General features: G+C 44.1%; 1 protein-coding gene across 4 annotated transcripts in view; it reads right to left on the reverse strand.

Moving 5' to 3' along the window:
* LOC102561330 (enoyl-CoA delta isomerase 2) overlaps positions 1–25614 on the reverse strand; it is a 173609-nt gene that overhangs the window by 26243 nt on the left and 121752 nt on the right. For all 4 annotated transcript variants that reach the window (XM_019490480.2, XM_059724352.1, XM_059724353.1 and 1 more), the window contains 2 exons: positions 2696–2815; positions 2163–2232 (listed from right to left, as the gene is read on the reverse strand). In XM_019490480.2, the coding sequence (XP_019346025.1) occupies positions 2163–2232; positions 2696–2815 (190 nt within the window). The remainder of the gene's footprint in view (positions 1–2162; positions 2233–2695; positions 2816–25614) is intronic.

Genomic DNA, 25614 nt, shown 5'->3' on the forward strand with positions numbered 1-25614 from the left:
AACCCCATTTTGTCTATTTGTTAGGAGTTAAGTGAGAACAAAATTTGTAAGGAACATAACTGTGTGGTTGATTCCAAAGAGATATCAGTGAGAATAGTAGACTCAAAATGGTGCCATTTGGGGCTTGATTCCAAGCCCATTACAGTTAATAGGAGCATGTCTATTGACTAATGGACCATAGTCCTGCCCTTTTTGTGTGCTTCTACATGAGATGGTTACTATGGAGTAGGTTAATTAGCTCCACAGTAAATGTCTTGCATTTACACATCCAGAACTATTAGGCTGGAGTAAACTAAAACTCTGCAGCAGCATAGTACTTATAAGTACGAGTACTGCCCCACTGCAGAGTTTGTTTGTTTTTTACTCCATCACAGCACACATGCAGATGCTAATGGGGCTGGCTGGAGCACAACGGTGCCTCAGTGCAGGGGCTGCCTGCCAGCTAGCCTTACACTGGAGTACTCTCATGCCCCAGCCAGCCCCTCCTCAGTATCTTGAACTGGGTCAGAGCAACCCAGGGCTGGCAGGCTGACCCCCTGGGGCCCTTGCCAGCTGGGGCTGCTTCAACTCAGCTCTAGGTTTCAGGTGTACATGCAAACAGCATGCCCAGAAGCAATAAACTCTGGTGCAATAAGTACTGGAGTTTATTATTCCGCATCATTTGCACATGTAGGCACACCCTATAAGTTGCACTTTATTGCAGAAACAATGAGTCAGACTCCAGTGTCACTGACATTGGAGTAAATCTTTGAGTCTGCATGGAATTATTTTGGATTTTACACTGCCATGAGATGAGAATTTGGCCCCAAATGACCATTTCCTTGAGGTGTTTCTTATAGTGCTAACCCTGATGAAATTCTCTGGCATTAATATAAGCAGCATTCCCAGGCTTTTGCTATAATGCAGAATTAAAGGATTGATTAGTTTCCTTTGAAAATGGCATCCACAACCATCTAAGGCAATGTTTCCCAATTTTTTGGAGTATAATTCCATCATGAGCTAGTCCTAGTTGCAATTGGAGCCCATCTGGAGTAATAGAAAGTATATGGAACTCACAACCCCACTCAGAAAAGTCCTGAGCCCATTTAGGATTTATGACCCCTTAATTTGGGAAACACTATTCTAAAGACTGTAGGCTAGATGGCAGCAAAGATCTTATGCTATTTGCTACATATGCTGCAATAGAAAACCAGAGTCAGGTGGTGGAGAGTTTTGTAGCGGCTCATTTAAAGGCAGACAACAATCTTTCAGGTTTGTGTAGAACAGCTGACATACCGAGTCGTTGGTCACAACTCTGTGCCCCAAATTCACAGCATGCAGCAGGTGCAAATCTGCCTTGGAGGGGACTTTTGCTGCAGGGGAGCCCAAGTTGTGAAAAATTGTGTATTTGTTTTATTTGATTTTAGTCACAATGGCATAACAGTTGGTGCCCAGGGCAAATGCTACTGGGGGGGGATTTGTGTGCAATTTTGAGAGTGGAAGTTGGGGGAACCGTGGGTTCTGGAGGCTGCAGCTTCCAAGGGCAGGGAGTCTAGGACTGGAAGCAGGGGTAAGGGGCACACCAGTTTCAAGAGTGGGGGATAAGACCTGCAGGTTCAGGAGAGCCGCAGGTTCTGAGAAGAAGGGGTGGGAGGTCTGGGTTTCAACAGTAAGGGTGGGGGGCAGCAGTGTTACCCATGCCAGGACTGTCTTACACAGTCCCAACTGACCTGCTGCTGCCACCACCACACACATTCTGCCTACCCCAGCTGAAGCTCTTAAAGCATCAGCCCCTGGGGCCTATTTTGGACTTCTTGGCATGGATGTGTTGGCAGGGTGCAGATTCCATGGCGATGGGGGCAGTTCCAGCACCCGTCTTAGCTTGATGTCTGGGAAGTTGCCCCTCTTGCCTACCCCTAAATATACTTCTGGCACGTCAGAGTCTGGAGAGTTAATCACCCCAGGGACTGTCTGCCTATTTAGTGCCTGGAGATGCCATTTATTTTGAAGCTTTAATGGAGCTGTTGCTGTGTGGGCAGCCTGGAAGGATGCTAAGGAGACAGAATCCCTTTTTGCATTTTTCCACTCTGCTGAGTTCTCATTCCTGTCACCCACATGTGTTGAGGGGATGATTTTGCCCCCATTATGAACACTCTGACTGAGGCACCCATCAAATGTGATACCTGTTACAACAGTTATAACAGAGTCGTCCTTGGCAGCTTCTTCAAGCGCTTGCATAATTTCTCTGTACATCTGTGTAAAAGGAGGATGGAAAAGAGATTACGTGATTCTGGCAAGCATTACAGAAAGGAAACTCCATAGCAAGAGTTGAGGAAAAGGACTTCCTTATTATAAAATGGAGACAAGTGTGATAATAGACCCTAGGGGCCATAGTTCCATCTTACCTACGTTTGTCTTATGCTGACTTCATTTGAGCTGCTCATCAGTTATGCTGGCAAAAATGAAGGTGCTTTTGAAATTCTCTCTCACCAAACTCAGTCTGCTTCAAAGGCCCAGGTCTTGAGAGTGTTCATTAGCATGCTGTATTTTTACTCATGTGACTCTTTGGTATTCAGATTGTAAAAATGGTTTGTGTAAACTCAAGGTTATATATTGTCTTGCCCAGATAATTCTAATGGATGGCATGCATGAAATTTGAGAGTAGAATTTGGGTCATACGCCAACTAGTTTTCACAGCTTGCATTACTCTACTTACCACAAGGTTGACAGCATTTTTTTTCATTGGACGATTTAGCATGATCTTTGTGATGTTGTCTTCAGTAGAAACTTGCAGTGTCTCATATTTGCATTTGCTACTGGCAGAAGCAACTTCTTCCTGAACAGGAAAGTTTGAAGACCCAATTTACACACACGAACAGGATAAGTAGAAAGCTACTATCCTGTTGTAAACAAAGCATGAATCAAATACAAAGTCCGACCATACAAAGCCAAATTCTTCCAGTTAGCCTCTAGTTTCATGTACAATGGTCTTCACACTTTCAAAGAAGCATTTAAAATATAAATGTATAACTGATGGCACATGCAATTGCATGTTAGGTTGTAAGCTAAGTGAACAGGCACACAAATGGATAGGAATTCAACCTTTTAGCTGCTTCTGGTTTTGGATTCCCAACCTGTATCACTTAACTTTGGCATGACTTGCAGGAACTATAGAAAAAACCCCTGAAAATTGGGCCTATTAAAATTTTACAGGTTTACTACCTTAAAACAGAGACATCTGAAATCATTAGTCAGTTGGCTAGAACAAATTCAAACACAAATAAGGAACTGTGGGCAGGGGTGAAACAAATAAGCAAAAAACACTCCTGGACAAATTTAGCTGAACAGTTGAAAGCACATAATCACTGGTAGCATTTGCCTGATTTTTGGGCATGTATTGCTTGCTGAAGCACTTAGATCTTTTGAGAACTATTCAGACATTAGTACCTATGTTGTTTAAAGATAAATAAAGAGAAGCACTTAAAGTGAATTTAGTGTTAATGGGACGTGCCAAATGGACGAAACTGAAATCTCTTATGTATCAGTGGGACAGCAACAGTCATCCTTTATATCCATTTAATCCCTGGCTTCTCCGCTGGGATAGAGATGAGTGCTGACTGTATATGTGGGTTTTGAGATACAGGTACTAGGGCTGTGCAAAATTTCACTGGCTGTTTTTTTTGACACTGTTTTGACTCGTTTTGAGCTCAAAACAGCAAAATTGAAATGAAACAGAGAGCTTCGAAACAGCCTCAAAATGAAACCAGGCAAGTCAAAATATTTTGAAATTTTCAAAATGTTTTGAGTTTTAAAGCTCAAGCTGGGCTTGCCTGCAGGGAGACAGAAACTAAACTAAGGAGAGGGAGGGGGAAGAGGGGGCAAGACAGGGAAAGACTGCTCTCATTATTGACTGCGTATCTGGCCAGTGACTGTCATCCTTCCCTGAGATCCCTTCCAATCCCAGCGCTCTGGAGGACGCATGGAAAAACTGCATAAAAGGCAGCATTGTTTGAACTGCCCTGCTTTCTGCCTTGGTGTCAGCTGAGTGAGGGTGCACCTTATAACACACAAAGTGTCACTCACTGATGTCGCAGATTTTGCCTGTCAGCAGCTAGGGGTGCAGGGCCCCAGAACCCAGACTCCCCCTGAACCCATCTCCTTGACAGCTGGCAGGCTTCGTGGCTGCAGCAGGGGCTAGCAGGCCTGCAGTTTTCACCCCCCTGCGCCCCAAGACGCACACAGTCCCACACGCACCCATGTCACGAGTTTTGCCTGTCACCAGCCAGAAGTACAGGGCCCCAGAACCCAGAAGCCCTGCACCTATCTCCTTGAAAGCTGGCAGGCAACATGGCCTTAGCAGGGACTAGCAAGCCTGCAGCTTTCACCCTGCTGTGGCTTAATGCATACACATGACGTGAATTTTTTGCTTTCAAGACCTTGAGGTGCAGTTTCCCTGAAACCCCTGCACCTCTCTCCTTGACACTTGGCAGACTTCATGCCCTCAGAAGGGGCTGCCATTCCTGCAAGTTTCATCCAAATCAGGCCAGAAATGACAAAGTTATAGGCTGTTTTGAGCTTCCCTATTATAGCCTTGGGTGAAACAACCTAACAGCGAAACTGTTTCAATGAAACGGAACAGCAGTTTTGTATCGAAATGAAATTCAAAACGAAATGCTGTTCCATCAAAACAGAACAGTGCTGTTTTGCACAGCCTTAACAGGAACCTTCCCAGTAAAGAATAGTTTGGGGTGGACTCATCCACTGAACTGCTAAATCAGTGGTTCTTCACTGTTTTTAGACTCGAGCACCCCCCTTCTTAGGTTTCATTCATTTTTTGACTACAGAAAAATAATAAAAATAATAGTCCATTATTAATTCCTAGTTGAAATATCTGGGTTTGTTGTGAATCATGTTTGCACTCCCAAGCGTACTAACATTGTTTGGCAACCCATGGCATCCTTGAAAGGATCTCAAGGCACTCCAGAGTGCCACAGTACCCTGGTTGAGAATCGCTATGTTTGACAGTCATGGTATTATGTCCAGAGCTGGTTCCAACAAGCAATTCCCCTTTACCAGTTCCACAAGTCATACAGCTCCCAAGCATAGCTACCCACTCCCTCTCTCCTTTGAGAGCCTATGTTCATTTGGACACAGTTAATGAGAACAAAGGCTGAAGAACTCCTGCTGTACTATGAATCATGCAGACAAAAATGCAGAAAATGAAGTGAGAGCCAGATTGTGACTTGGAAGCAAGAACTAGAGCAAGAATTTTTTCACGCAAGAGTCATTGTTAGTTTTGTCTTGTATTTAGCTCAGTGGCTGGACTCCCTTTCTTGTCTGTAGGAAGGCCTGAGTCCGATCTCTGGTATCTGTCAACCATATCAGAAAGCAGTGAGAAGTGGCAAATGACAGATTTTTCTACAAGTCTAGTACTTTTTCACTTTTTTAAAACAGAAACTTTTCTTGCCAGATGATTTCTTTAAATAAAAAATAAACCTTAGCAAAGGAATTTCTCCCCCAATGCTTACGTTAACAGATTATGTGGTGGCTTCTCAGAATACTGGTTAAAATCCTAAGGAAAGGGGGAGAAGAAAAAGCGATAAACTTTGCATATTTGTAGATTGCATATAGGCTACATACTGTAATGAGAATAGCCCGTTTTAAGAAAAATTGGTTAGATTACTTGAGCCAGGGTAAGTAGCTAAAAAACCTGCTGTATTGGCTTTTATAACACAAAGCAAGTTCAAATCTAGAAAAGGTATCAGTTTCAAAATAGCTGCCATTAATGAGCTGACAGGAACATAGGGATAGTGAAGTAACATGGCTGACAATGTCATCTAGTTTATTCAAGCAGAAAAACTCTTGAAAAAAAATGTATAAACTTCGGATGACTTATTTTTATGATCCTTATGTTTAAGATTTAGGATTTTCAAAAATTCTGAAGTGAACTTCTGCTAAATCCAAGGTAACTTTGCCTGAAATCCTGGCACATCTCCCTGGGGATCAACAGTCTTAAAAACTGTGGCAGCCTGGGTCTCTAGGTCTGCCTTTGGGACACTGAAAGATAGTCTTGACAAGAATGCCAATTTTACTGAGTTCTAGGTTTGGGAATTTCCAATTTGGTGGAAACTTCAAACAGCATTTGCAGTCTGATCTTTGACTGAAGCCAAATTAAAAAAAAATGCAAGCAGGAAAGACTAGTTTTTATCAGCCCAATTTGTAGGTATTTAGGTGCCTACGTCCCATTACAATTAAGCACTTATTCTATTTTTTCACATACCGCATGCCCTCAAAAAAGATATGCACCTTGTTTTTGGAAGGTAGAACATTAAAAAAAGTCCAGTTGTGGATGAGAATGGACTGCATGCAGCAGCTTACTTGCCCTCAGTCAACTCATTGGCAGTTTCAGGCAAAACCTATATGCTAACTCTTTCAAAGAAAGTGCTGAGTTAGCAACATCTCTTAGCTGCTCAGGTAAATGCTATTGCCAATCCAGCAGCGGCTACAAAGGGGTTAATACTGGACTCTTCCCCTGTTACTTGTTGGCCTGAGAAGACGGAGTGGTCATTACAGCATCTCCATATTTCTATTCCTCCATGCTTCCGTACTGGCAAAGAAAATCAGCTTCCCTGCTTAAGACACATCTTCCCAATTTTGTAGAGCTGATTTTTCATGGAAAAGGTGCATGCATGCAATATACTTGTTAAAGAAGTTTATTAAATTGGAGCTTTAATGCTGGGATACTCATAGAATCATAGAAGTAGGGTTGGAAGGGACCTTGCAGATCTTCAGGTCCGACCCCCTGCCTGGGCAGGAAGAAAACTGGGCTCAAATGACCCCAGCCAGGTAGGCATCAAGCCGCTTCTTAAAGACCCCCAGGGTAGGAGCCAGCACCACTTCCATTGGAGGGAAGCCTTCCCTTCTAGCCGCCCTGACTGTGAAGTAGTCCTTATGGATGTCTAATCTAAACCTACTCTCCAACAACTTGTGGCCGTTATTCCTTGTTATCCCAGGGGGGGCTAGGGGAAACAGGGTCTCCCCCAAACCCTTCTGGTCCCCCCAGTAAGTTTATAGAAAGTCACCAGGTCCCCCCTCAGCCTTCTCTTGTGAAGGCTGAACAGGTTCAGGTCCCGTAACCTCTTGTTGTAGGGTCTGCCCTGCTGTCCCCGGATCATGAGGGTGGCCCTCCTCTGGACCCTCTCAATGTTGTCCACATCCCTCTTGAAGTGGGGTGCCCAGAACTGGACACAGTCCTCCAGCTGTGGCCTGACCAGTGTTGCGTAGAGGGGGAGGATCACCTCCTTGGCCCTACTTGAGATGCACCTGTGGATGCACGATAAGGTCTGGTTAGCCCTATTCTATGTCCATCTACCTCTCTTGCCTATCAGAATTGAGCCTGAACTAGAACTTCACATCCAAATCTGGTAAACTTTGGAGAGCTTTAGATTTAAATGCCAGTTCACGTTTCATTACAAAGGCCCATCTCTATTGATGACCACGTCAGAAAACCAAACCCAAACACTGTCCACATCTTGAGGAGGATTTTTTTTTATCTAAGCTTTGTTCTTTAAGAACAGCTATAAGGAAGGTACTGTTAAAAGTGATATTTGCCTTCTGCAAGGTTCAGGAAAAGAGAGATTAGTTTTAACCTACTTCAGACAAGCCTTTACGATGTCCAGAGTAGGATTATTTATGCTGCTAAAAGAGTTTGGGAGTTTGGTCCATTGAAGTTATATTACCACAAGGATGAAATCCAGATAACTTCTGTGAGAGTGTTAAAGTGTATGAACCAGTGTGACTGCTAATTTTCCTTCGCCTAAAGCACTCTCCTTTCAATTGCTAATTATCCTTCCCCAGAATGTTTTAATTGTTAAAATGCTCCAGGAAGAAATATTTACGATCACCTAAAATTTCTTAGCAGTTCCAAAAATATCTAACGTGTCAAAACAAGCCTACTCAATTTTACTGTTCACCAAATCTTGTCATCTTTCAAAGCTTTAAAAAGGGGAAATAAAATTCAAATTAGTGAACTCCTGACTGATAAATAGAAAATGTTGTGCCTAGGTACTGTCAAGCAGGTGCACTAGAAATAATTAAGTAAATTAAGGACATGTGTAGGTTTGTTTCCTCTCTCTGCTGTCTGGTGCTTGTGAATTTAAAATGAATAAGGAACTTCATGAGACTGATTGGTTTTTGCATTTTGCTTCCTGTATTGACTGCTGATTTCACACTTGCATACCTTTATTTTCAAAGGCAGCATTCCCCTGAATGTGTTACACTTCAGTGGTTTTGAATCTTGCTATTTGCGTAATGGTTTTCACCTATTTTGAGCCTGATCTAACTTCTTTGGTCCTAAAGAAATGATCTCATTAACTTTAGTTTAACATTTATTACTCCTCCATTTTGAGCATTTCACATTTGTCATGCTATAGAACTTTGTTGTGTATCACATTGTGCAGGTTATAATTTTTGCTCCAAATTAAAGTAATTTCAAATTGCCCTCCCTCCTGATATAGTTTAAACATATATCTTTTGAAAGAGGAGTTGAAGGTGCATGGCTTTGAGTATTCTGTATCAAACTGAACCTGTAAAAATTTTGGCTTACAGCCAGAACAGAAATTGCTTTTGTATTTTGATGTCTAAATGCAATTAGTTTGATTGTTCTCATGGGAGAGCACAATGAGAATTTTGGCCTTATTGAAATCTTTGTATCCTGAAAGCAGTGTTGTCAAGTGTCCATGAATTTATAGGCAGCCCATTAAAAATAGCACAAAAAATGCTTGTTCATGAAGTTCATAAAAAAGCTGGAGCTATCCCTAAAAATGCTAAGCAACTATGTGACAGACAGATAGCACACAGCAGGGCCACCTGGTGTCTGAGCATTCTGCAGGGAGCTCTTGTCAGGGATTTGTGATTCATAGGAGCCTGCACAGACCCCTCCATCCTGCCTAGCCATGTACTGCTGCCGTATCTCTTTGGCTGTCCCCTACCTCCTAACAGTGGCTCGCCTCTAAGATAAAGAGTGCAGTGCCAGGATGGAGCTGCAGGCCAGGAAAGGAGGAGGCAGTGCGTGGGGGTCTGTGCCAGGAAGGGGGGAGCTGAGCTGGTAGAGATAAGGCTAGGGGATGTGGTGAGGGATGCATCCTACAGGGTGCAGTCGGATGTGTCAGAGTGAGGGGGATGAGTAGGAGACCTGGTCGGGGAGGGGGGGAAGCATCACCAGTCATATAAAACTATTGCTTCAGTCAAGCAGGGTTGCCAGCGCAAGAACACTTTGTTAGTAATAAATAAACAAATAAATAAAATCTGTAAACTTCTTACCAACCACCAAACTTTTACTTTGGTTGGTTTTACACCCTTTAATTTGAACCCTGCCCCTTGTCACTGCCTTCCAGAGCCTGCCAGAAGGTTTACATTTACATTACATAAAACCAGTATCAGTTAAAAAAAAGTTTGGTTGTCAGTAAGAAGTTTGCAGATTGACAATAAAATAATGTTCTGGGGTTGGCAATCCTGCATGTAAGTGCTTCCACTTATTGAAAATAAAAGTATCATTTGTTTACACTTGGTTTTACTTTTATAATTAGATAATTGGAGCATTTTGATTGTTTACTGTTGCTTTTGGCTTGGGAGGCACAATGCTTACTAGTCCTGCAACTATTAGCTATTTCCTGTGAAGCCATAACTACTTCTTGCAGTAGTTTTGCTTTGATCTGCTTGTCAGTTACCATGAAAATGTGGTCTCCTAATTAGTTCTTTTAGCTTACATGACTTCTCTTAATTGTATATGACTGTATTAGGTACCTGGTTTCTTATAAAGGAAATATGTCTTTCCCAAAAAATATTCTTACATGGGGAAAAAAATATTCTTGATTTTTCTTTTTAAAGAGCTCTGCTTAGCAGTTCCCTTCATGCTCTTATTGAAATGTTTCATAGATCTCCATTGCCTGTGTTAGAAGGCATTTACTACCATTGATTTTTTTTTTTTTTCCCTGAAACACTACTTGCTTTCAGAACAATTTGGAAGAGGTCAAACAGTATTTCAAATTTCTCAATCTCTGTTTCCAGTTTCTGTCTCTCTCTCTCTCTCATTCAGGTGGCTGTTTTCTGGACAGTCAATTTATTTCTGACTAGAGCTGGGCGGAAATTTTCCAGCGAAATGTTTTGTCAGAAAATGCATATTCATTGAGCTCCAAATGTTTCATTGGTAACCTCTCAGATTCACCCACTCCCAGAATCCTAGGCAAGCTTCTGGCAGATTGCCCCGGCACCAGGAATTCAGTGGTTCTGGGGTCTTTAGTTCCAGGGCAGCTTGCCATGCCCGAGCTTCCAGGCTCTCTGTAATGAAACTGAGAGCCCTGGAAGCCTCTACTTTTAACTGGGGTGCAGCTGTTGGCTGTATAGCAGGAGGCCCTGAAAAGATAGGCTGGAGCCAGAGCTCTGGGATTTTCCAGGCTCTCTGCTTGCAGAGCTGGGACTTGGAGTGTGTAAGTCCAGGAATGAGCTCCTGGGATCTTTGGCTCCAAGGCAGACTGCACAGAAGGGCTGTCAGGGAGCTGCAGATCCTTGAAGCCCCTAAAGTTCCTCAGTGCATTGCATGCTCATCAGCTTCATTGCTGCTCTTGTCAATTTATACTTTGTCTCTTTTTGGGTCTGGGGAGCATATTTCATTTTGGAAATACATATTTTGGTGTTTCCAAACAACTATTTCTCTGACTTTCTGGTCCATGGCAATTTTTTTTTATTTCTATTTGTTTCAGATTTAAATTAAACTTGGAAGAAAGTGGATGAGAGAGAAGAAATACATTTCCTGCAAGTGGGAAACCCTACATTTCAGCCAGCCTTACTTCTGACACTATACAGGGTCTTCATGAAGTCCTTGTGCACTTTTAAGCTTTAATAACTTAGGTTGTAGGTATGATAGAAACAATCTGTAAACAGCATTTAAAAGCAAATTTATTCAAGTTTTAGGACAACTAGAGTACATGATGGTAGACTTCATAAGTAATAAAAAAAATTATTCTTAAATAAGATGGAGCTCTGTGCCACTATGCTCTGAATGTACGACAGTTCCTAAATGACGTTTTCCCAGAGAAGTGGATAGGCAGGGGGGGACCAATTACTTGGCCACCTCATTCACCTGACCTGTTGACGTTGGACTTCTTTTTATGGGGACATGTTAAAAGTATAGTTTACTTGTCAAAACCATGTTCTTTGGTGGAACTTAGGGCTAGGATCACCAATGCAATTAGTGCAGTAACTTGAGCAACTGGGAAACATTTTCAAGGACTTGGAAGATCGGAATGAGCATTGTATCATGATGGATGGTGGTTATGTTGAAGTCTAGCATTGTGTACTCTAGTTGTCCTAAAATTTAAATAAATTTACTGATTCATGGGAATTTTGAAAGAAACCAGTCACTCTCCTCTGGCCTAAGTCACATTCATAAGCCCATGCTATAAAACGCTATACTCCTGTTGTATGCAGTAGCAGATATAGGGCAGAGCAAGTTGCATACCAGCCCCAGGTGTCAATTTACAAGAGAGTGCCAGAATGGCTGCCCAAGAAAAGTGAAGGGCACTCAGTCCTGTCCTGTACCCTGCTCTACAACAGTAGGCATCTGTGCCAAAGGTCTCAAAATTGCTAGTAGTGTCTCCAGTCATATGTCAGTCATCTACATTCATTTGATTTCAGTGGACATTTTTACAAAAACAAAGCAATAAAAAGCAATTGCTTTTTACTTTGACATAGTTTGCCTGAAAAACTCTGAGAAGAACTCTGAGAAGGCAGACGTGGCAGATCAGACTCGCTTGATTTTGAATACAAAGAGAGAAACTTAAAATCTGTTGGGTTTTTTTACTTGCAAAAATGTATCAATAGATTACATGTCCGTTGTAATTTAGATGCTTGAAGGAAATGGCTGTAGATCTCAAAATGCCTTCCATTTCGAAGGGCTAGAGCCATATTTTAAATCATGGGGCTGAAAGGCACAGCTTCTCTGTAAATTCTCTCTGCACGTAGGCAGCAGATCTTGAAGACATTATGACTTGGCGATTAAATTTAAGCCTTCCTTACTACTTCAAGCACAATGTAACACCCATTATATTATATTATTGTAATAGCTTAAACAAAATTAAATAGCATTTGGATTGAAAATAAGACCTCTCATAGTGGAGACTTAATGTTATACAAAAACTTCTGTTACAGCTCGCTAGACTTGCAGATTCACAATATTGAATTAACTATCCACTGAGCAGCTGAGAGACCCTGGAGTGTCTCATAATGATGTGTTGGAGAAGTCTTTTGAGAGAGATGCATTTTTTCTTAATATCTTTATGAAGATAAAATATGCTGAATGTTAGATTTTATATCTATCTTGTAAAAGACTGTAAACAAGGATGCCCATGGATGTTTGGCTCTGCTTAATTTTCAGGGCTTCTCTTCTGCCCAGTTACTGTAGTTTCAGTTGAAACATTGTAGGTTAATAGCCTACTTCCATTCAACATTAATACCAGAGATTTCTTTCTCTGTAAAAAGCTTGTTCCAGTACCATTAAATTTTGGACAGAATATCTCTGTGGCAATAATAATACTTAGCACTTCTTGAATTTAGCATGCTTCAAAGCACATTACAAGAATTAACCGAAGTGTTCCACACAACTCCTCCATGAGGGAGGAATTAGTTACATGCAAATGCAGTATATTCACAGTACTCCATTTTCTAAAGCTCGTATCTTAGTCATACATTCAAAGGTGACTTAAATGTTACTTCCTGAAGCAAAATTATCTTGGGTACCTGTGTCACCGATGCACAATCCCTCTGCAGCAAATCTTTATCTTCAGGATACATTTCCAAGGACTTAATTTTATTCCTGGCTTTTGTAAAGTATTCCTGACTGACTTAACTATTAGGACTTGTTTGACTTTTGAAAGTGCTGAACTAACCACACCCAATTATAATTAATCTTACCTATTCCACCTTATTTTAATGTGACACTATGCTGTAATGTAATATTGTAATGGAATACAAAGCAAAGTAGATACCTGAGATGCATTTGTGATTGTTAGGATCTTCCAGTGCATTTCAGGATAGCACAATTTGTCCTTGTTCTACATTGGTGGCAATAGACTGCCTCTCTTTTTAGGTGCTCCCAAAAATGATACCTATGAACTTGCCCCTTTTCATACCTAATTCTGACATTTGACTTGTCATCTTTTAGGTTAGAAAGATTCTCAGTACAGAAAGCTCTCTTCATCCCTTTAACTTGAGCTGAAAGGTATAAATTTCTATTTTCTCACTAATGGAGGTGCTATTCTCTGAAGAGTCCTCCATCTGCCAGCCAGTGAACCAAGCAGTAGACAAAAATCAACCTGAGAGGTCCTTACCTAAAATATTGTACCGTATAAGGAGGAAAATAGTGTACTACAGGGGTCAGCAGTGTTACCAGATTTGTCTGTCCCTTTGGGGTATGCTCATTTATTAGAGTTACGTTTCTGGGGTCTCTGTAATTCTGTCAATGTGCTGCTTGTGTCACTTATGTTTCTATATGGAGCTGATCTCTCCCTTCTGCAAGTCCTCATCCCCCAATGGAGCTACCTTGCAGAGTTTAGTTTCAATGGGACTGGGTTCTTCCAGCCACCGAATTGATTGAAAACACACATGCACACACACACACACACACACACATTAACAGGGCACATCTGAGTGGGCAGGGTTACTCAGCATTTCCAAGCTGACACCCTCATGTGCCCCGGATTCAGCACAGGAATAGAGCAAGTCTGAGCCGGGCCAGGTCAATTGGTGTTAACAGGCTGACACCCTCATATGCACTTCCCAGTCTCTTGTCCCACTTGTCCTGGTAGTAACTCCCTTGATGAGCAAACCTTGCAGGATTTTGTGGCTTTACAGGGATCTTTGGCTTAGGTAAAAGAAGTGTTGCTGCAGAGCAAATGGAGAGGCTGAGGAGAAGGAAGAGTAAATGAGGTTCAGAGAGAGTATGGCAACCAACTTGACCATAAAAGTTATTTTATTGCCAGGTATATGAAACTTATAATGACACTAGTAGTAATAGCCATACAAGGAAAGACAAACAAAGCTGTTACAATATTACAGTTTCAATTGGGTATTTGGGGGAGTCTAGCTCAAGTTTGATCAGAAGTCAGGTTTAAAAAGCTTTGCCTGGGGTAAGAGAGACAGCATGGGCGACTGGTGCCTCCCGAGCCTGGGGGGGTACCAGTGGGGGACGACTGGGGGGGGTGGTCCCACCAGCCACAGATTGCCATGACCGAGGGAGGAGGGGTCCCCCAGCAGCTGGTTGCCAAGGGCACAGCAGTGGCGGAAGTGCCGACACTTCCACTGCCAGCACTTCTGCCACTAGCGTAGCAGAGCCAATTTCAGGGGGAGCATGAGCGCTCTCCATGGCCACCTACCAGCCAAAGCGCTCACTCTCGGGGGGGGGCACCAGTGCTCTCAGGGTGGGCACATGACCCCTTTACATGTCGCCTTTCAGAGAGAGAGGGATTAAACTAAGTCTGAGGTTTAGAAAGTGGGCTTGCTAAAGGTTGATCAGCAAAAATCAGGTTTAGAAAGCTGTGCCTGGAGTAAGAGAGAGAGGGAGAGAGAGAGAGGGAGAGTTGGGGTCTCACCACTCAGGGAAGCTTGAACTGGTCGAGGTTCCCAGGTGTTTGTTGGAGCTTGTAGGCAAGTTGTTCAACTTAGGGTCCAGAGTGCCTAAGATGGGCAGAGCCCCCAGCACAATCGGTGGAGGTATTCAAGGCAGGAAAAGAGGTGAAGTCCCAGTGGAACTAGTGCAGCTTTTGGATCCAAGCACCAGAACAGAAACTTGAGCTTGGGTAGGGGTTTTTGTAGGAAAATAACAATGGTTCAATGGAGAATACTAGGTTTGTTTATGGGTAAATGGTGGCTCAAGGTAGTATACTAGAGTTGTTTTGTTATGCTGGACACAAGGAGCTGATCATCCCTGGCTATGGGCGGTGTTACCCTGAGGGATCTCGCAATACAAACACGCAGATTCAGTATTTTGGGTACCAATAAAGGAGTCATCACTATAATTGGTCTGATAAATGCTGAGCTGGGTGGAGACTTGGGTTGATTAGCATTCGGAGGAGGGATCCCCCATCATGCAGTGCTCTCCTGCTTCTCTGGTTGCAGAGTTCAATGTGGTCCTTGCCTTGGAATCTCTGTTCTCCATTCTGAATGCTAATGGAGGTGCCTCCTTTTTCCATCTCCCATGCAAATGAGACTAGGGAAGTTGCCTTATCCGGAGGGGTTTAGGTATCTCTCAATGCATCTTCATTGCCTTTTGTAAGTCCTTCTTTTGATCAGTTCTGGTTCAGGAAGAGGTGCGGGGGGAGAGTCTTTTGTGAGTCAGACAGGCTGGGTACTGTGCCAAGGTTGCCCAGGAACAGAAAGCTGATAGGTAACAGCAGTTAGCAACCCCTGGCATGCATGCCAGTACAGCATGAAAAGGCATGTTGCTTGGCTTACGCATCTTGGGGTGGATGGCAGAGAAAGGGCTGGTGCTGTGCTACCACAACAAGGATTGGGTCCCTTCCAGCTTCCCCCGCACTGTCTGTCCAGAGGTGTGCGTGCACTCATTACCAGCAATGAGCTGGTCCAAGGCTCCACAGGCCTCACTGCAGCTGCTTACTGCCTCCCCACTGCTTGCTGTGAGCAGCCCAGACAGGTAGCAGGGGCCTGTCTAGAGTGCAGGCCAGCTATGGCAGGCAGTTTGAAGGCTGCAAGCTGCTGCAGCAAGGTCTGTGCAGCCCTGGTCCAGCTCATTGCTGGTGGCAGGTGCATGCATGCCTTGAGGCAGACGGCAGGGGAGCTTCAAGTGGCCTGAACCTTTTTGGGGCAGCATATCCCCAGCCCCTTCCCTACCTGAACACTCTGAGGTGTTCAGGCACCCGCTGCCAGCAATGAGCAGAACCAGGGATCCACAGACCACGGTGCAGCAGCTTGAAGCCTCCTAACCACCTGCTACAGCTTAGGCAGGCCCCTGCTGCCCACCACAGAGCCCAGGCAGCAAGGAAGGTGACATGTGGAGCCCCGGTGCAGCTTACTGCCGGTGGTGGGTGCACACACCCTTCTAGGCAGACATGTAGAAGGGACTGGGGCTGTGCTGCCAAAACAAGGATCAGTTCCCCTCGTGGCTCCCCTGCCATCTGCCCCTGGCTCACCAACATCTTACAAGTCAAGGTCAGGGTGTTTTGGCACTCTGGCCAAAAATGTTGCTGACCCCGGCATAGTAACCGTTTTGTGTGTCCACGCTTTTCCACAATAAGTAGAACCTAAATTCTGGCAGTCTATCAAAGCTGTGGAATAGAAAAGACACATGAAACTGTTGCTACTTACTGGCTGAGTCTTTCTTTCCACCCGTTTTAATTTGGAGTAATTTGTCATCTGTCCACACCCTTATTTATAGTGGAGATGAAATTATGGAAATAAAAGGGACAGTGGACTAAATTCTTTATTTGTGGTACTGAAGAGCTAACAAAAGTGATTAGAGGAGGAGTTCTTTTCTATTCTGCTTCAGGTGTCAATGGATTTGTCAGCTTAATTCTACTCCCAGAATTTCTTCTACTTGTAATGAAGTATGGGACAGATAGGACCCAGAATGATTTGTGGACACGAACTAAATTTGCAGAGATGGCTATTACAAAAGTCAGTGGTCTTTTGCTTTTGTTTTTTATCTTATAAGCTGAGTAAATTTGACAATGTAGCCTTTGAGAAAACATCCTGGACACTTTTAGAGTATTTTTCTTAAAGTGTAGTTGCATCCTATGCCCCTGAAGCACTCCTGGGGTTTGATTCTCCTTACAAACCCATCTTATGCAAGTGCAAGATGACACAAGAAAAGAATCAGACCCAAGGCTTCAGCTGGCTTTGCATTTTGTTATTTCTAATATGGAACTATAGTATACTCTCCTGTCTTGAGGACACAAGCTTTCTAGCTTCAGTTCTTAAGACCCTGGCATATGTTAGATTAGTCATGCAATTGAGATTTGATGAACTTTATCCTAGATCCCCAAAATTGTACATCCTGTCATGCATGGCAGGACATGCAATTTTTAAAATCTGGGATAAAATTAATCAAATCCTAGTTAAGTGACTATGTGCACAGGGAGCCAGGCTTCACGACTGTTCCCTGATGTTGTGCTTCCTGCAGCACCCTTTCAACTTGCCAGTGTGCAGAAAGCTTGTGGGCTCCCCACCTGTTGGCAAGTTATAGTGTAGTATAGCTCAACATCTGACTGCACTAGGTGACTGTGGGTGCAGGTGTGCATGGAGCTCATTAGCTGATGGCCTACTCATACTCCAGGAAGCTGAAAGCCACACCCTGTAGCCCTGCATCAGGCTGCAAAGGGTAGGTTTAAGTGCTCTTCAGCTCCCTGCACACTCAAATTAAAGCATGATGCAAACCACATGTTCAAATTATAGCACAGTGCAAAACCAGCTACAAAGATATGCCACATTAAATTAAGTGTAACATTTGCAAAGTATTGTGAGATTAATGTGTTAATTATGCACCCCCTCTGGATCCATCTCTGGGAACAGATATTTGCTCGTAGTATATGAGGCCTCCTCAATCTATGTGGTGGCACAGGCTAGGGACAAACATTACACACAAACCAGTTTAAGTGATCATAAACTGATTTAAACCTGTAGCAGTACAGACATTCAGTGCATATAAACCAGTTGAAAATGGCTGAAACCTGTTTGAGATAAACCGGGTTTAATGTAATATCAGACTTAACTGGTTTGAGTCAAACTGGTTTATGAAATGTCTGTCCCAGACCCCTTGCTGGTTTAAGTTAAACCAGACTCCCCCAGCATCCTGGCATGCTCTCTTGGCTGGGTGGGGTTCTCTGCTCCAGAGAGCTGGGCTGGCCCCTCCCCTCTGCTCCCTGGCTGGAGTTCCAGCAGAAACTTGCAGGCACAGCAGTGTCTGCCTAGATTCCCCCTGCCCCCCCCCACCCCCCACTGCTCACTGCTCAAGCAAGGATTCCCCCTCCCTCCCTCTGACAGCACAGACCGTAGTCAGCATGTAGTATCCTAGCTAATGCTGAGAGGTGTCTGTGTAAGGCAGACAGGACAGTGACCATCTAGGGCTTTTTGGAGCCAATCAACAGGTCAGCTGGTAATGTCCCTGCATTCCTTCCTTTGGAAAAAGCTGTTTAAGAAGAGCTTGAACTAATGAGAGAGGCTTTTTTTTTTCTGATGGAGTGCTAAATGCTGATAACAGAGCTGATAAATGCTGTTATCAATGACTGGGGGGGGAGGGAACAGACCCCTCCCAAATCAAAGCATCCTGCCAGGGCCTAGCCACATCCCCCCCTCAGCTCAGCATTGCGGAAGGGAAGGGAAGGGAGGGCTGCTCTAGTGCCCCCCTCCTCCCCAGCTGCTAGCCTGAGCCACTGCTGGTATGTACCTGAATTTCCTTAGTCCAGAGGGGATGTCTGTGTGGTTACAAACTGGCTTAGCCTAGCCATGTTAGACTAACCTGCAAAGATTAAATCAATTCGGGCTCAGGCTTTTTGAATGTCTGTCCCTAGCCACAGTCACTGAAGGATGAAAGATAGTTATACATGCACTGTATGTGGTGTTACAGTTCATGTCACCAAGCTGTATCTGCAGTGGAAAGTAGAAGGAATCTGCTTCTTGGTTGTGGTTGACAATTCCAAATGACCAAGACAAGTAATTGGGGAGGAGAGAGAATAAACAGTACCACTGGTTCCATGCCTACAGTCTTAGTGAAGACTCTAAGTGAAAATCAACACATTGAGACACACATACACCTCTTGTTGTCTTTGGGTATACACTCTAAGCCAGGTGTTTGGTCCTTGTTTGGTAGCCAAGAAGCTGCCATATTTGGGGGAGGTCAGGTAATACTACTAGCTCTTAGGCTTGGTGCTTTTCTTTCCTTAGACATGCCTCTTGCAGCTATTAGGTAGGCTCTGCCATATATCATGGACACGGGGATTGACTTGATGATCAATGATCTGATGGTGCTCTGAATTAGAATGGAACAAGTCATAATGGGGTGTGAATAGATAGAGATACACTATTACAATAAAAACTGGCTGCCATGCTTAAGCTGCTTGAAGCAGTGACTCCTATAAATCAATTAGATTTGGCAAATGGTTTGTGCAATTTAAATGGCTTCCTGCATAACCAGTGTGTATACCCTATTGCACCAAGCAGGACTCGACTTTTCGTTGCTCTGTCTCTGAGTATATATTTAAATTCTGTTTATCTATGCTTGTCTGTGATTTGATGGTCAGGCAGCAAGTACTAGTAAGGCCCTTATGTAAGTAATCTGGAGTTATATATCTGTGACCTGAGGCTATCATTCTAGCAAATGGATAGACAGTGAACTGGAAGTGAGTATACAAAGAAAAACATGACAGGAAAACGGAGAATTGTGTGCTTGTCCAGGAAAGGAACAAGGTGTGGCTATGCCCCTGGTCAAACCAACTTGGAAGAAATCCCAAACTTACTTCTCCTTGGAGGGGTAATTCTGCACAGTAATTAGGCAACTGAACTTGTCCTTGCTGATACAAAAATCAAAAGCTGGTCCTTTTCTAATGCCCTAAGAAAGGATATATTCATTTTAAAAAAGTAAAAACAAATGACCGTGCTAGAGAAATGAAGACGATTATTTTGAAATCCCAAGAAACCATAGTGGGAGACTGGTATATCTTCAGGACCCTGACACTCTGCTATCTTCAAAAGATGGTCTGCTGTTCTGTTGTTGTTTCCTCTCTCAATAACAATTTGAAAATTGTAATGATCAGTAGAGATGGCATCTCTACAAATGAATGGTGCTATATTGTAAGATATGCCTACATATAAGGAGGTGGTATTTTTTCTTCCATGCTTACACTGATGAGATTGACATATATATGATTGTTTTTCAATGGTAAAAATGTAACTATAAAAGTTACCTCACCAGCACCAACACCAACTAATGAGGGTTGCCTTGAGCCCAGCACAAACTACTGATCTAAAACTTCCTGTTGGCTCTGACAAAGCTTTGAAACAGAGCTTCCCAGTGGAGTCATGCAGCTTGATTAAAATATTAAAACTTCTCTTCAGATGACAGAATGAATTAGGGAATTTTTCTTGCAAGGAGCTTTTGCAAATTGTGTATGAAACTAGCCAATTTGGGGATGAATAATCCAGAAAATATCTGAAACATTGGCTTCCATGTAAGTCACAGAGTTGTACTTTATTTATTAATTTGTTGTTTTTTTCTAATGCGGGAACACATTTCAGGCTATGGATAGCATGCAAGCTATTTGGTGCTGATCATTGCTTTAAATGGTTTGTGTTCATAATAGGCTGTGTGATTCATTAACTATATGTGTAAGTATAATTATAAACTGCTGTATTCTATAACCAAAGACTGAGAGTGGGGAAAAAAAGGAGAAGAAAAAATAAAATACTGTCATGCAGGCCTATCCCTCAACTAGAAAAGACATTCACTGATCTTCATTGAACAAAAGTTGTCCCTTTCTATTTTGTTTAAAAGCAAAAGACCCTAAATATATGTAACTATTCACTGGAGCTCAGCACAAGCAGCTGGACTTTAGTTATTCTGCATCCCAGGGACCAGATGGCACACTTGGTGTTGCCAACTCTCATAATTTTATTGCAAGACTCATGCTACCTGGTGCCTTTCCTAGAGATCTAAGTGCTGAAATGATATGATCAGGCAAGAATTAACTCATTTTAAAAGATAATATATTTTTCTATCTCAGGTTTGAGGTGGAAAACTCGGAAACATGAATCAAACGCCCAATAAAAAAATCCCACTCGTGATTTTGGAATGTTTGGGTTTGGAAACATTGCTGTTTTTTAAATTTTGTTGATTGTAAATGCAAAGACAACTACTTTACAGATGTTAAGAAACACAAACACCTCTCCCTGATCATTGTTTGCCCTCCACTACTTCACAACAAATGTTTGTAATGTATTTGTTAGCATTTACAGTTGTGTTAAATAATACAGATTAGCTAAGAATTAATACCATATTTATTCAAATATAAGACACTTCCCCCCCCCCCCCCCGTCGGCATGGTGGGGAGGGAAGACCCTCATCTTATATTTGCATACAAGGTAATTGTATTAAATAAATTACCTGTCATTGAACTGCTGCAAAAAGCAGCATGCACTCAGTAATGGAAACAAACTGTGAACTTGATTAAATGCAGTTCACATTGAGCATAACTATAAAGTACATGGCCCATATCAGGCAAACATGCTGATAGGAACCTACCACAAGGATAGGTATTGTTTGTTTGCTTTGCTTTGTTTTGTTTTTTTATTTTGTTCGCAGCCAAACCAGTTAAGATTTAATTGAGAAAAGCCCAAGAATCGAGTTTTAAAATTCAACTGAGCAGAGCTCAGTCGTCAAGTCTATGTGGTTCTAGCACCTGGAAAGCATCTTTCCTCCCAGACCCAGTGGTCTGCGTCTTTGGATACTCCTCAAATCCAGGCAGGCAACCTACATGCAAGCCCCAGGTCCAGAGGTCTTGGGGTTTGGATGTCCCTAGTCTTGGGGTTTGGATGTCCCTAGTCTTGTTTGATCTTCACCAAAAGGCTGCATAGCAGGAAACTTCCGCAAGGATAGTTATTGTTTTTTTTTTATTTGTAACACACACACCTATACCTTTACTGTCTTGTCTTGTGGTGAGATGGTTCACTTGACAGTTCCTAACACACACCTACAGTTAGCCATTGTCATCTTTGTTACACTAACAGCAACTGTGTGCCCATTGCTATCTCCTTTATCCATTACAATCACACAAGCAGCCTTGTGTCCCTTCCCCTCCCCTCTTCTTTCCTCCCTCCACCCCCTTGCAACTCCTGTTTCTTTCTCCAGTCCTTTCATGTCTCCACTGTTTCTGAGTCTTCGCCAGCTTCTTCATTCTCTTCTTCCTTGTCTTCATTGTCCTCTTCCTCCTAATCATCATCATCATCCTTTTCCTCCTCCTCCTCATTATCATTGTCCTCCTCCTCTCTGGTGGTCTTGTTCTTGAACAGTCTGTGCCATTCTTTCCTTTTCCATATGTCTTCTGACATTTTCTCCCAGTTGTCTCCTTCCATCATCTTATAACACAGCTGTAGCACACTCACCCCCCATTCTGACACACACTTCAACTAGAAGGTTCATGTGTCTGTACATGATCAGGTTCCTGGGCTTCCAAAGGGCATTTCTAAAGCACATGAACTAGTCAAAGTGGGCTGTTGGGGTCCCTTGCTGCTTGGTATATATTTTTGGTATTTAGATACATAGAAATATATATTTTTGCAAAAAAAAAAAAAAAAAAAAAAAGAGAAAATAGTTTGTACTCTCTCTAGGTGCTAAAGAACAACTTACATGTGTTTTTACATAGCAGTTTCAAAACAAGGTAAAATGCATCATTTCTGGATGAACTATGTCTACGGTTACTTTATGCAAATTGCTACAGATGTATTTATTTCAAGGTCAGTTTTTTCAAATTTGCCCATGACTTCCATGTGCTCAGGGAGAGCAGGGCCTGACAGTTGGCCAGCCTGTGGTGGTGGTCCCAGCACCACCACCACAGGCTGGGCTCTTCCTGGCGGCCCAGTCCCCCCTGGGAAGAGCTTAGACCCAGCCCACAGCTTCATCCCACCCCACCCCACCCCACCCCATGTTCAGATCTATGGGCATGTGTCCCCTGTGCCCTCCTGGGGTGTGTACCCCTCTCCACGTGCCCCCCAGATAAGCCTATTGCAGCAGCTGCTTTCTGCCCTGCCTCAGCTGTAGGGCCTGGACCTGCTGCAGCCCCATTCACTCCCTCCCTCCCTCACTGCTGCTGCAGCCGCCCATGCTGCCCCATGTTTGGGGCTAGGAGCATGGGGAACAAGCAGGATGAACTAGCGCTCCTGCTTGCACTAAAAACCTATGACTTAGTGGGGCTAACAGAAACCTGGTGGGATTCATCCCACGACTGGGCAGTACATATTGAGGGCTATAGATTGTACAGAAAGGACAGGTGGGGGAAGAAGGGGGGGGGGGGTTGCGCTTTGTCAGTGAGCAATATACATCAACCCTCATCAAGACAGAATCCAAGTTTGAGGAAATAGAAGGATTGTGGGTTAGGCTACATGGGGGGCAAAGAGAAAGGGATTTGGTGGTAGGGGTCTGCTACAGACCCCCACATCAAGGGGAAGAAATAGATGCGGGGCTCCTGAGGCAACTCTCGGAGACCATAAAAGCTAAAGAGGCGGCAGTCATGGGGGACCTAAACTACCCGGACATCTGCTGGGAGACGCAGACAGCAAGGTCCCATCGCTCACGCAGGTTTCTAACCTGTGTACAGGACCTCCACCTGACACAGGAGGTGCATGGTCCCACTAGGGGGAATGCCATACTGGATCTGGTATTGGCAACAGGGGATGACATGATAGGGGACCTCCAGATCAGTAGCCATTTGGGAGACAGTGATCACCTAATAATAGAATTCAACATAAGACGGTGAGTGGGTAAGGTAACTAGTAGGGTGAAAGTGCTAGACTTTAGGAAAGCTGATCTCAATGCACTCAGGCGATTAGTCAAGGACGCACTGCTGAGTAGGAGTTTTGAAGGGATGGGAGCCCAAGAAGGGTGGCTGTGCCTTAAGGAAACGATCCTTTGGGCACAAAGCAAGACGATCCCCGAGCGAGGCAAAAGAGGGAAAGGGGCCAGGAGGCTTCCATGGCTGACCACAGAAATCCAGGGCAGCCTAAGGGCCAAAAGGGGAGCACATAAAAAGTGGAAACAAGGTGAGATCACTAAAGATGAATATACCTCCTCTGCTCGTGCTTGTAGGAATGCAGTTAGATGGGCCAAAGCTACCATGGAGCTGAGGATGGCAACCCAAGTAAAAGACAACAAGAAATTGTTTTTTAGATATATTGGGAGTAAAAGGAAGGCCCAGGGAGGAATAGGACCCCTGCTAAATGGGCAGAAACAATTGGTGACAGACAGGGGGGACAAGGCTGAACTCCTCAACGAGTTCTTTGCCTCAGTGTTCCTAAGTGAGGGGCACAACAAGTCTCTCACTGGGGTTGTAGAGAGGCAGCAGCAAGGCGCCAGACTTCCATACGTAGATCCTGAGGTGGTGCAGAGTCACTTGGAAGAACTGGATGCCTTTAAGTCGGCAGGCCCGGATGAGCTCCATCCGAGGGTGCTGAAGGCACTGGCCGACATCATTGCAGAGCCACTGGCGGGAATATTCGAACGCTCGTGGCACACTGGCCAAGTCCTGGAGGACTGGAAAAGGGCCAATGTGGTCCCCATTTTCAAAAAGGGGAGGAAGGAGGACCTGGGCAACTATAGGCCAATCAGTCTCACCTCCATCCTTGGTAAAGTCTTTGAAAAAATTATCAAGGCTCACATTTGTGAGAGCCCGGCAGGGCAAATTATGCTGAGGGGAAACCAGCACGGGTTTGTGGTGGGCGGATCGTGCCTGACCAATCTAGTCTCTTTCTATGACCAGGTTACGAAACGCCTGGACACAGGAGGAGGGGTGGATGTCGTATACTTAGACTTCAGGAAGGCCTTCGATATGGTATCCCACCCCATACTGGTGAACAAGTTAAGAGGCTGTGACTTGGATGACTACACAGTCCGGTGGGTGGCGAATTGGCTAGAGGGTGGCACCCAGAGAGTTGTGGTGGATGGGTCGGTCTCGACCTGGAAGGGTGGGGGTAGTGGGGTCCCGCAGGGCTCGGTCCTTGGACCGATACTCTTTAATGTCTTCATCAGTGACTTGGACGAGGGAGTCAAATGTACTCTGTCCAAGTTTGCAGATGACACAAAGCTATGGGGAGAAGTGGACACGCCGGAGGGCAGGGAACAGCTGCAGGCAGACCTGGATAGGTTGGACAAGTGGGCAGAAAACAACAGGATGCAGTTCAACAAGGAGAAACGCAAAGTGCTGCACCTAGGGAGGAAAAATGTCCAGCACACCTACAGCCTAGGGAATGACCTGCTGGGTGGCACAGAGGGGGAAAGGGATCTTGGAGTCCTAATGGACTCCAAGATGAGCCGGCTGTGTGACAAAGCCATCAGAAAAGCCAATGGCACTTTATCATGCATCAGCAGATGCATGACGAATAGGTCCAAGGAGGTGATACTCCCCCTCTATTGGGCGCTGGTCAGACCGCAGTTGGAGTACTGCATGCAATTCTGGGTGCCACACTTCAAGAAGGATGCGGATAACCTGGAGAGGGTCCAGAGAAGGGCAACTCGTATGGTCAAGGGCCTGCAGACCAAGCCCTACGAGGAGAGACTAGAGAAACTGGACCTTTTCAGCCTCCGCAAGAGAAGGTTGAGAGGTGACCTTGTGGCTGCCTTTAAGTTCATCACGGGGGCACAGAAGGGAATTGGTGAGTATTTATTCACCAAGGCGCCCCCGGGGGTTACAAGAAACAATGGCCACAAGCTAGCAGAGAGCAGATTTAGATTGGACATTAGGAAGAACTTCTTCACAGTTTGAGTGGCCAAGGTCTGGAACGGGCTCCCAAGGGAGGTGGTGCTCTCCCCTACCCTGGGGGTCTTTAAGAGGAGGTTAGATGAGTATCTAGCTGGGGTCATCT

This window comes from Alligator mississippiensis, chromosome 3, assembly GCF_030867095.1.
Source record: "Alligator mississippiensis isolate rAllMis1 chromosome 3, rAllMis1, whole genome shotgun sequence".
Classification (NCBI taxonomy): domain Eukaryota; kingdom Metazoa; phylum Chordata; order Crocodylia; family Alligatoridae; genus Alligator; species Alligator mississippiensis.